General features: G+C 33.6%; 2 protein-coding genes across 2 annotated transcripts; both read left to right on the forward strand.

Moving 5' to 3' along the window:
* Positions 1 to 635: 635 nt before the first annotated feature.
* LOC129309714 (nuclear pore complex protein NUP43-like) lies at positions 636 to 3,414 on the forward strand. Its single transcript, XM_054951397.1, has 5 exons — positions 636 to 1,318; positions 1,803 to 1,872; positions 2,457 to 2,688; positions 2,857 to 2,930; positions 3,150 to 3,414. Exons 1-5 carry the CDS (start codon positions 690 to 692, stop codon positions 3,201 to 3,203), a joined length of 1,059 nt encoding a protein of 352 aa, XP_054807372.1. The 5' UTR covers positions 636 to 689; the 3' UTR covers positions 3,204 to 3,414.
* A 2,951-nt stretch (positions 3,415 to 6,365) lies between these two features.
* Positions 6,366 to 9,477, forward strand: LOC129308332 (50S ribosomal protein L35, chloroplastic-like). The gene is made up of 3 exons (XM_054949415.1): positions 6,366 to 6,737; positions 6,920 to 7,036; positions 9,182 to 9,477. The coding sequence occupies exons 1-3, from the start codon at positions 6,483 to 6,485 to the stop codon at positions 9,257 to 9,259; spliced, it is 450 nt and encodes a 149-aa protein (XP_054805390.1). The 5' UTR covers positions 6,366 to 6,482; the 3' UTR covers positions 9,260 to 9,477.
* The last annotated feature ends 3,443 nt before the right edge of the window (positions 9,478 to 12,920 follow it).

Raw genomic sequence — 12,920 nt, forward strand, 5'->3', positions numbered from 1 at the left:
CATTTTTAGATAGGGCATTGAGTTGATATTAAATCTAGTCTAACTTGGTATTTATATAGCCTTAGATACAACATGAAAATATGGAGATTTTTGGTCATGTTACAATGAATTCTAGCATATTTATGCATTTATGTGATTTATGCTGTCTATGTAGGTTTTAGCATGGTGGAATACAACAATTAAGAAAAAAGATACAAATCATGCAGCTGAATAGTTTCAAATATGATAGTGTTTTGAGCCCCACTTTTTAGTATGAAGTTCAATTGAGCTTATTTATAATTCTTGCTTAAGCTTATTTTTAAAATTCATAAATGTCTTTTAATATTAATTCACATCAGTAAGAATGTTATAACTTTACAAGCTTTTCTATCAATGAAATTTTTACAGTTAAATTTTCACAATTTATCTTTTAATATCTATGATTGAGCTATTATAGCAACTAAGTCAAGATACTTTTGTCCATCAATTTTTTTTTTTTGGACAATTAAGAACTTTGGACTTCCGTATGATTTTGTAAATTCGGACTTATCTATCATCATCTTCTTTCCAAAGAACTGTTAGGTCATTTTCTCTTAATTCGGGGTCTTTATGAATAAATAAAATTAAATATGAGTAGTCCACTCTTTTCCTCTCTCCTTCGGACCGTTGTCTCTCCCCCTGTCTGCAGGAAAACCCTCTAAAACCTAGCAATGGCGGTCACAGCACTTTCCGAGCGCCAAGAAATCCAGAGGCTTCCCCAATATAAATACGTCGATGCAGTTCGCTGGCTACCATCGTTATCTCCATTCGATCGATTTGCGGTTCTTGCTTCATTTGATTCCGATTCTGATGCTTCTTCCATCGAAATCCACTCTTTCAAACCAAATCCAGCATCCTTAGAACCTCATTCTTCGTGGGTTTCAACTTCCAGAGTCTCCTCACTCAAAACCTCACAGTTCCTTCAGAAAACGGTCATTGCTGCCTCAACTTTTGCTGGTTCTCTCCACTTCCTGTTCTCTAACTCCACTGACGCGTCTCTGGAATCAGAAGTTTCAGTGCCAGAGAAAGAACTGCATCGGGGACCAATTTCATCCGTTGATCTAATGGATGGTGGGGTGGAGTGCGTGAGTGTAGCGGAAGATGGGAGGGTGAATTTGGTCACTGTTGGGAATTCAAATGTAAGTTATCGTCGGGTTTTTGATAGCAGTGGCCTGGTGTCCTACACGGCAGCTAAGTGGGCATCGCCGGTGGAGTTTGCCACCGGTGGATATGGATTCAGTCTTCATTGGTGGGACCAGAGAAAACCCGGCGGGCCGGTTTCGCAGTTTAAGGGTAACTGGTGAGCAAATTTTTCAGTGGCCTACTAGCATTTTCTATAGAGAGTCATTATATCCTCCCTGCATTTCTTTTTCTTTCTGAACAGCATGCTGAATCATTTGGTAGTCTTGTAGTTGTCCGCGTACTATGAAAAAAGGAGCATCTATAGGCAAGCAATTATAATTATGATAAGCCACATTGCCGTTATATTAATTAATATTATCACTACTTCGTAAATTGCTTCTGCTCTTGAATAATATCTAGAGATGTGCTAATAAACCTTCCTGGTATGGTACGATGCTAATGCGTTTGGTGAGCTTGTAGGAAGTTTGGGGCTTAATTATTGTTGTGTAATGTACCTGGACATATCTACGAGTATGAAATCTGTCAAACTCGTTTGATATGATATACCATTATTGCAAATATAAGCATATTATATCTGTTAAAACTATATACCATTGTAAGCTTACGTTTGCGAAGATTTTCACTAGATGGTCGTGTTACAGGGATCAAAAAATGACTGCTGGGATTGTGCACTCTGTTGACATTCATCCAGCACGAAAGCACACATGCCTAGTAAGATGGTTATCTTATTTTTCCCTTATTTCTTGTCGTGTTAAGTCTTCTATGATGATCAATGTGAGCCACTATCTAATGTTCACTTCTGAATGATCTTGTTGCTTATATTGGAGCGTTGAACATCGTTGATTTGGTTTTGCTTTGTTCATTCCCTTGGCTATTTGCCTGAACCTTGTGATACTTTCTGCAAGGTTGATTGATGCTCTCCCTTCCTCATTTTCAGTCTTGACTTCCCCTCAGATTCTTTTTTTTTTCTTTAATATTATTCCTTAAAAAGGCCTTTCTATTTTTTGTTGGGCGTCATTTTCATTATTTAGTGTTTAAATACATATTATTCTGCAAACAGCCATTTTTTAAAAAAAGGGGCAGTAACCTGGCAAGTTTTCAATTACGAGTGTCATACTGCACCATGGCAATTACGATATGCTTCTATGTCTCCATTTTAATCTATCTATTGCTTTGATTTCACAGCAAACTCAGAAATTTCTGTAATAAATTTAAATGTCAGATTTTTTTTTTTTTTTGTCATTACTTCTGAGTTCTGACATTTTTGGAATTATAATTTTTTTTTTTTTTTACAGGCAGGTGGCTCCTTAGGTACTCTTTTTGCTTGGGATCTCAGGTGGCAGCAACAACCTATTATTCTTTCAATGGCAGGGACAGGAGCTGGCGACAACGAAGTCCAGTCAGTATCCGAAAGTGAGGTTTGGGAGGTTCAGTATGATCGTTGCACCAAGTCTAAAATGTCATCTACCCAGATCTTACCCGCCATGATCTGCTCAGAGGATGGAATCCTTGCTGTCATCGAGCAAGGTATGTATTTAAGTTGCAACATGTTAAAATGCTAATTGATCAGGAACACAAATATTTTACATTGTTATATTTATGGAGTGGTTGCGTTTTATATTCCAAAGAAACTACTTGAAACTTAAACTGGGATTGATTTTTATTCATTTATGGTGTTCATTTACATTTGCATAGGTGAGGAACCTAAAGAGCTGCTAGCAGAACCCTGTTCAATAAATTGCTTTGATATTGACCGGCATAATCCATCGGTAAGTTATGGCAGCCTATATGATTTGCTTGAGGATATTATTTCATTTTTGTTCAATGGCGTCTTGCAATTCATGTAGCCGACCCCACCTAGTGGGATAAAGGCTTGTTGTTGTTGTTGTTGTTGTTTTGTACTAAATTGTTTATCCAATGGAAGAGAGAGAAGAGCACAAAGAAGTAGAGAATTATTTTCTAATGATTTTAATAAATTGCCTGTGCAGGATGTGATTTGTGGTTTGGAGTGGGAAGCAGTAGCCATATTGACAAAACAATGATGCTCAAACTTCCAATCTTCTATGGCTTAGAGTTGTGATTGGAATCCGTTGTATAACGCTAGGTTAAGTTTTCCATGAAAAATTGGATGGAAATGAAGCTGACCAGTTTGACTCTGCTGCAATGTTCAGTTCTTTTGCTGAGCATTTGTAAGGAAATAGATTTTTGATGTTTTTTCCTTCCCGGTTTACAATATATGGAGAAGTTGAATCACGTGGAATCTTCTTGGCAAAAAAAAAAAAAAATTTGTGGATTTTATGGAGAAACACAGATTACATTATGGGAAGAATATAAAAGCAAATAGCCCTGCTAGCACTCAAAAAATGAATTCAATATAATATATAATGCATTAGCAGCTTGTGAGAAGCCAGATCCAGAGAGCCTGAGAGGCTCATGGCATCGATGTTGTTGATGTCGATATATGAACCAATGTTTCTAAAATTATGGGGAAAAAAAAAAAATAAATATACAGTTAGATAAATTACTTTTTTTGGGATTTTTTTTTTTTTATAAATTTCTTCATGGTATCCCCTAGCATGAGTACTAGAGGCTAATCCCTCGAGGCACTAGGGATCCATTTAAAGGGCAAACTTTTGCCAACGGATGTTTTTTCATACACATGATCTAATCCTCTAGTTACATGCTTAAGACACCCAGAGAACTTGCCATATGTGCCACACTTCGATAATCTTGTTTCGCGTGCAAATTAGTGTGGCATTTTTTTATAATTTTTAACGAGCGTGACATTGATTAATATGGAATCATGAAAATACAACTCATTTCTTGGGTGGAAATTTGTGTCTAGTTAATATCAGGTAAGCTAGTTTTTGGAGATTCAAAAAACACCATAAAGGCACAATGAATCAACAGAGATAATTTAAGCTACTTCGTTTCATTTAAAAATATAAGATGTTATTATACATGTAATGATATTTACCAAGATACTATAAATTCAAAGTTGGCTTCATTGACACCAAATTCACTTTTTGTTTTTCCATGTTAAAATTGCATAACTCAGTTTGTATGAGTCCAAATTTTATACTAACTATTTAAAAAAAATGTGTCAGATGTAACAAGCATTTTTTATTATCTTTACACACTCCTTACCGGAGACTAGACTAACATCTCCTCACCCTCTCTTTACAATTACTCACCTTCCTCTTTTGCAAGCATATCCTCCACTTCTAGTGATAATAATTTGGCCCAATTTGATAAGCTAACTTGAATGATTTTAGTTTGAATATCTAAAATTTTTATTATTAATGAAATAAAGTTAAAATTAGATCAAAATTGAGAATGTTAATTTTTTAAAATAAACATTGAAATTGATTATAAAAATAAAATAAAATAATATTTAACAATTTGAATATTTGGGTCATTTTAAAATTATAAGAATTAAGTTAAAATAATCAAAATTTAAAAACTGAATTCAATTAAAAATATAAAAATTGAGTTATAAAGTTCATGTCAACATTATAAGTACTAACTGATAAATTTTTCCAATAGTAGATGCATAAGAGGTGGTGGTGCTACTTGTAAGACGGGAGGAGAGTTATTGAGAGATAGAAAATGGAGAGAAATGGATAACTAGGGCGAGCAAAAATAGTAAGAATGCCTACATCTGACAAACAATTTTTCTAATTATTAATGTAAAATTTAGTTTCACACAAGCCAAATTATATAGTTCTCACACAATAAAAAAAAAACAAAATGTTGACTTGGTCTCGTGGAAGCCAATTTTCAATTTCTAATATTTTGGTAAATATTTTTTAAAATAGCCCAACTATTCAAATTATTAAATATTATTTTATTTTAATTTTATAATCAATTTCAATGTTTATTTTAAAAAATTAATATTTTTAATTTTTATCTAATTGTAACTTTATTTTATTAATAATAAAAATTTTAGATATTCAAATTAAAATCATTCAAGCTAGCATATCAAGTTAGGTCAAATTATCAGTATTAGAAGTGGATGAGATGTTTGTAAGAGAGGAGGGTGAGTGATTATAAAGAGAGAGTAATGAGATGTTAGGCCAGTCATTAGGGTGATGAGAGATTGTCATTAGGGAGACAATGAAAAATGCCTGCTACATCTGACACATTTTTTTTTTAAATTGTTAGTACAAAATTTGGACTCACACAAACCAAGTTATACAATTTTGGTACGGATGAACAAAAAGTAAGCTTAGTGTCAATGAAGCAAACTTTCAATTTATAATATCTTAATAAATATTATTAAATGTGTAATATTTTGGTAAATAATTTTTTTTTTTACAACATGCCAGTCAATTTGCCCATTTTGTCTTGGCTTGATGATTGGAGAAATTTTGTGTGCAATTTTTTTCCACGTTGCTAATCATTTTTTTTTTCAGAATTAAATCATTGCGATTATTTTTTTACGAAATTACTAATTAAGGATCAAAAGTAAGAACGTAAGCATATTTAAATCCCCTTACACAAGCATCTCGATGAATTGTTACTTCAAGGTTTTTGTTAATTGGAATTATAAAGTTTTGTATGTTCTATTCCTATTTTTTTCAGTTGCAATACTCTACAACAAATACAATAATAACAAATTTTATTTTAATAGATAAGATCAGCTATATAAATTATATGATATCATTATGCTCTTTTGTCAATTTAGGAATATTGTTGACTAAAAAGTTTGTTCAATAACTTTTGTTAATGTTTTTTTAAGTATTCCTTCACTCCTCTTTACAAAGTTTAATATTATTTGTTTCATTTTTTTTTATTGGTGCCTTTCATAATTTTTTTTTGTATATATTCAAATCATTTTAAATTATTTTCAATCATTTTTCTTTCAATAAATGTCACATTCATTTTTTCTCATAATAAATATTTTTTCTGAAATTGCTGAGAACTTACGCTATAACAAATCATCAAGAAAAATATTTATATACTTAATTTTATAAATATTTTAAAAATATATTTTCAGTCAAATTAAGATATGTAGAGATATATATTATTTATTTTATAAAAAAATATTATTAACATGTTAAATATTTAAATCATTCCTTTCAACTAATAAATGTGTGTATTAAAAAAAAACAAGAGATGTTCTGGCCAAAAAAAATAAAACACACACACACACACACACACACACACACAAAAGGGGTAGAGAGAAGTTCATGACCCAGCCCGGGTAACGGATAGCTGCGCGGGCACCACAAAGCACAACCTCGCCTTTATCCGCAACCCCAAGTTGTGACTCAAGAGTCAAGACGTAGCAGAGCCTCCCAAGAGTAACAGCCATAAAAATGGCGTGCGCGATGGCGACGACTATGTGGTCGTTTGGTTTCAGGTTTCCTCCGCCAAGCTCTCCTTCCTCTCGTGTCTCTTTCGGCTCAGTTCACTTCGCTCCGTTCAACAAGACGAAATTGACTTCGTTGAGCAGCATTTCTGGGTGTGGCTCAATTTTTCCCCTAAACCAGTGTACCGTATCTCCTCTTTCCCAAAGGATTCGTCCGCTCACCGTTGTATCCGCTAAAGGCTACAAAATGAAAACTCACAAGGTTAATTCCTTTGTGTGTTTGTGGGTGCTTCATATTGTGAAATAGGATTTCCTGATTTCACTTTTTTCGTGGTTATATTGTAAGGAAATTGAATAGATTTTACCTTTCGCTTCTGTTTTTCTTTGAATATTGGGAACTTAAATGCTTTTATTCGTTAAATTTTATCTGAATTTCGTTAATAGGCATCAGCCAAGCGATTCCGAGTGACAGGTCGAGGAAAAATAGTGCGCAGGAGGGCTGGAAAGCAGCATTTGCTGGCCAAGAAGAACACAAAGAGAAAATTACGACTCTCGAAAATGGTAAGATCTCTTTTTATCCATTCATTCATTCATCCATTCATTTTTTTTTTTTTTGGGTGAAAGGTTGGATCATTTTTTAAGTATATTTGATATCACATAAACCTGTTTATTTGAATTTTTTTTTTCATTTTCTTGTATGGGAAGTTAGTGCTTTTCGCTTAGGAGTCTTTTCATTCACACTAATTTCTGAAGGTAAATGCTTCTTTTGATAGTCAAACATTACTTCAACAATATGGCTTGAATGCTTCTTCTGGGTCTGACGTTCCGCATAAATTTACTCGTCTTAAAGCGTTGCAACTTGCAACATGATCTTAAATCACTTAAAAGGCATTATTAGGGACGTGATTTCTTTGACCATAGTTATTTGGCTTTATCCAGGAAGCAACTTCAAAGGTGCAGAATCCAGTATCTGTATAGTATTGATACAATCCATTTAGTTTTTTAGACCGTGTGCTCTTGTTGTTTAACTATTTTTTTGGTAATTTCAATATGACTAGAATTTGGACTTGGATCCTTCAGCCTTAAAACTAGTACTACTGAGCCAAAACTCATTGGTAGATGTTCTGCTACTTTGATTGGCTTCTGCCTTACTGATTTCCATTTGTGCTTGCAATCTGGCTTTGTTTCTTGTTTATCTTGGGGTGCTATTTTGTTTGTTTCATTGTTTCCTGGTTGGTTGTTGAAAGCTTCTCTCCTTTATGCATGCGGAATTGGGGATGGCTTTTGGTTTTGCACATAGAAATAAATTGTGGAAGCTATGTTTTATTTTCACTCCTTACTCGTTTTCCCATGCTTTATTTGATTTTATTTTATTTGTAATTTGCGGTAAGGTTTAACTAGGGTTATTTATCTGTCTGTCCATGTATTTATGTTTAGCGTTGATTCGTTGGTGCATAAAGGCAATGCTAATCTCATTCTCTAGTAATCTTGATAAAAAATTCTTATAATTACTTTCAAAGCTGTCAGGAGTTCACCCTATTGGCTTTTCTGTGAAGGAGGTCATTTGCAAATTAGGATTTGTCTTTTTCTCTCTATATGGAGAGAAAGGAAGTGATGTTTAAAATATAAATCTTCAACAAAAAACTGATATTTTAGTTACATCTATAAATAATCTGTGAATTGTGATCTGCAGTGAAGCCTGATCAATTGAACAAAAACATTAATTATCACATAATTGAGTTGGGTTCTTATTTCTTATTATTGGCTTGCCCTGAAATTGTTATTATTTTTCATCTTTATCAAGTTCATACCAAGAATGGAATTTTTTGTGTCTTGCAAAGAATTGATTGTGGATTTCTCAGGTTAGATAGTGTAAACTCATACGTGCTTATCTGAGAACCTGAAGTTTAGAAACTCATATGAAAAGGGGGAGGGGAGCAGGGCTTTATAAGTTGTATGCCTGGGGACATCTAATTTGATATGCATGAGAAGCCATAGGAGGCTCAGTCCAATTCATATAGGTGTTTAGAACTCATTTCGCTTGGGCATCTGAAGTCAATTTGTATCATATATTGTTTTTATTCAGTAAATCATGACTAAAGTTGTGGTCCTTTCATATTCTTAATTAAAGAGATTCAACTTGTGTGGATTTCTACAAAATAAACAAATCTCAACTATTTAAAAATAAATATGGAAAGATTTTATAGCATACGCATGCATCATGATAGGGGTGGGTTTCTCTCCTTTGCTTTTTTCTCTATTGCAAATCTAAACCGTTCAAATTAAATCTGTATTTTTAAAAATTATCAAATTTAAATTTTTAAATCTAATTTAACGGTCCAGATCTGCACTGGTCTCTCCTTTGCTCTCCTTTGCAAAGGAGAAAATCCAACTCCATCATGATAAGGTCATATAGAGCCTGGGGCGCAGGCTGAACTAGACAAAAGGCTCAGCTCACCGCCAATGAAAGTCAATTGAACTTCTTCGCGAGAAACTTTTAAATTTAGATACGGTTGTCGAATTTAGATATCTGACTTGAATTCACATAAATGGGTGACATTTGACTTGAAGTTACTGTTCTGCATCTTCAAAGTTTTTTTTCTGGCTCGAAGCAGATTGGGTGGGTAAAAATATGAGATTCACAGCTTCCAGTACTGTACAGGTTAGCGTTGTAATGTCTAACTCTTATTTTATGCTCTATCACAGCATGCAGTCAGCAGGAGTGACTATGACAATGTCATTGGAGCCTTGCCATATCTGAAGGTTAACAGACAGGCTAAATAGAGGTTATATTTGCTATTCCCTGTCAAAGACCGTGTGCATCTTCTGCTTTATGTGAAGAGGATAGCTTGTTGTCTTGATTTTCAAAGGAAGTTAGGTAGTTGGCGGCTTTAGTACATCCCCCTGTACTATCCATCAATTGTTATTTATATTCAATTATATTATTGCATTTTCCAACTGACCCCACCTAGTAGAATAAAGCTTCTTGTTGTTGTGTATCATTGCATCTTTCAATCTATTATTGCTTGTGTTGGTTGCACTCCAAATGTTCTTCAAGTTACTCTGGCCACCGGACTCTGTAAGTGGTGGAACCAGAGTTCACAAGAGTTTGGTTTATCTGCAGGTTTTTATGTGATAATCTTAAATTTCAAGTATCTTAAAGTATGTATAAAAAAATGAAGTGTATCTTAACTGTGGTCCTGGGGACTGATTTGTGCAATCTCAAAAACAGGCCGATTCCTCCCATAGAAAAATGAAAAGCCACATGTAAAGCCACTGCCTCTTTATCCTTTCCATCTTCTTCTCCCCCATTGATTTTTGTATCATAATGTTCCACAAAGTCAATTTGGCTTCCTCTAAGATCATCAGGTTAAGCACATTCCAATTCGATCCTCTACTCGAATCAGCCAAATCTTTCACCTTTGTTGTGATTAGTTGTTCTGAGATCAGTTCATTTACAAAATCCATTTGAGGTCCGTTTAGGTGACACCACCGTTCATCCTACCATAACTGCTTGTTGTCACCTTTACTACCATTTCACCTCAATTACTCCCTTCGGTTGTTAATATAAAACATTTTCTAAAAGTTTTCCTAGGTTCTTAATATAAGATACCTTAGAAAACTTAAAAAAGCATTAGTGAGTTATTTTAAAAATGTCTACGTATTCCAATAGGTTCATTTGAGTGGCATGTTTGATTTTTAGATTTAAAGGTAAAGTTAATAATTTTAATTAAGGTTAAGGGTTATTTTTACTTATAAACTTCACTCTTGGGATGCCTGAACTTGACATTGGGTCATTTTTATTCCCGAATGTTTGAAATGTGCCTCCTCATCACCTCATTGTTAACATGTGATAATGTCTAATTTTGGTGGAGTGGGTCCATTATTTTTTATATTTTTATAATAAAATATTAAGTTAAAGATTACTTTTGTCTCAATTTCAATATATTTGCAAACTTTAAAGAAAAAGTTTAGAGACAAAAGTGACCCTTAATTTCATATTTTGTTATAAAAATAACAATAATAAGTGATAGGACCCACTCCACATGTTATGGCAAGTTAACGTGGGATGATGAAGCATTGCATTTTGAAAGTTTAGGGATAAAAATAATCAAAATCGAGTTTAGGGTACTCACAAACTTTAAGAATAAAATTTAAGGGCAAAAATGACCTATAATCTTTTAAGCAAAGGTAATTAGGAAATTTTATATAAATTTTGTTAAGAAATCAAGACTTTTAACTAATTTTAAGTACATTTTTTAGTCCATATAATTTGATTAAACGAGTCTTATAAATAGGTTTGTACTTAATAAAGTCTAGCCAATTTTTTATTTGCTGAAAATCTACCAGTTATTAGAATCATCTTTGGCTCTCAATTTTAATCCGTAGCTGACCTCTCATTGCAATCAGGCTCCACCACAATTTCTACATGATATCTTTCACCTTTAACAGTCTATGCAATTCAAAATTGAATCAGTTGCGTGAATGTAGCTATGGAACTCTAATCACTCTAGGCCCTATTCCATCGTTATCTCTTGAACTAGTTCCATGTAATGTGTAGGAATGTAGATTATTTTCAAACATATTAGCACACGGTTCAGTTAAGTGAAACTTTTAGAAAAACGTAGGGTTTAAATGCTTTTTTTTTTTTTTTTTTACTTTTTTTCAAAAAGTATTGCACACCTTGTACTAATAAGTAGAACATTTTTTTCTAAATCATTTTTTTGAGGAGCAAAATTCTCCCCTTGTTAGTTTGCCATGAACTTAGATGTTATCTGATGATGTGGCAGCAACAAATGGGATCTAACCTCCTTATTGACTTGCCGACATGGCTCATCTTCATCGATTTGATTAATAAGAAGGAAGTGATCTGTTGAATTTACAGGGACATAAAGCATTCATTGATGCTGATGAAAGTGACGAAAACAAGAAGAAGCAAGTTTATTATTACAAGAAAAAGAAATCCAGAAGAAATTAAGCCACAATTGAATCACTAATCATCCCGAGTAACGTCTAATTTTACAATCAAAAGCAAATCCTCTGAGTTGTAGTCTGAGATGCATCGAAAGCGTCGAGTTCCTCAACCCGAGACCCATCAATTCATTCCCAATGATTCAACTTGTGAGCACAAAATCTTTGAAGGCTCCACATTTCTAGGCACTCTGGGCTTGGAACTCCTGGAGCGATGCATTGTTCATCTTCATCTTCAAAGTTTCTTGTTTGCACACTCTTTCATATGCTACAACAATACAATTACCAATTAAGCTTCCCATTTCACTCTCAATTATATGTATTAGATCTTATTAATTCAGCACTATATATACCATCAAGAGCTTCTTGATTTGTTATTGAGTATTCTGCACACCAATGACAATATCTCGAACCTTCTGTGGAGGATGACAAGGGCTCTTGAAAAAGTAGGCTGCCTGAGAGTCACATTTGTTGTTGTCCTTGTCTTGCTCATTATGCAAGCCCTTCTCTACCTTCGCTAGGCAAAGTTTGAGGAGCTCTTGGCAATGTTGTAACCGTCAGCCACCCCATCACGTGGATTTTAAGCGTGTTTATGTTGTTGAGCATGATAATGATTGGTAGCTTTGGCCACGTCATCAAATAACATCTGAGTTTACAGTTAACTCACAAAGGAGGAATTTTGCTTTTTAGAAAAATGATTTAATAGAAAAATTGCCTTACTTATTAGTATAGGTGCCTAATATTTTTCAAAAAAAGGTTATTGAAAGAAAAATACACTTTAACATAAAAACTTATTCTAATAAAGTAAATTACAAATACAACACTAATTTGACGTTAATAATAACAATTTGACGTTAATAATAACACTTAATTGGTGATTTTTCTCTAATTTTTCACACTTGATTTTGAGGCATGGATTGTATTAATCAAAGTTTATGAATACATTAAAATTAGTGCAACTTTTATATATAATTAATATATTGATAGTATATATTGAAAAAACTAGGAATATTATAGGGTAGAATCAGGGTGTAGAAGTCACTTTAAACTTTATATAACACAGCTTTTTTTTTTTTACCATAGAATAATATATTTCAAACATTATTTCTTTTTCACCCTTGATTTTTTTTTTGGGAAAATTACATCTAAGCACTGCTAGAGGATTTTATTTACAACAAGTACCAAATGATTATAAAATTATGCTGCAGAACCAAGGAACCAAAACTTAATTAATTTTTAGGTGAAAAAACAAAATTGCCCCTCAATTTTTTTAAAAAAACTCTTCAACCACTAGCAACTGGAGCTTCAACATCGGTGGCCGGACCTTGGCCACCTTAAAAAAAATAATATGCCTCCCTTACGCTCCGGTGATTAGCGTTGGAGTTCCTGCTACAGTTTGGCTATCACTATCGGAGCTCAAATGGCCGGTTCGAGGGGGTGGTCCAGCCACCAGTGCCAGAGCTCTTGCAACTGG

The sequence above is a fragment of the Prosopis cineraria genome, unplaced genomic scaffold (assembly GCF_029017545.1).
Source record: "Prosopis cineraria cultivar Desert tree isolate PC_DT_omini unplaced genomic scaffold, ASM2901754v1 PC4, whole genome shotgun sequence".
In the NCBI taxonomy this organism is placed as follows: Eukaryota; Viridiplantae; Streptophyta; class Magnoliopsida; order Fabales; family Fabaceae; genus Prosopis; species Prosopis cineraria.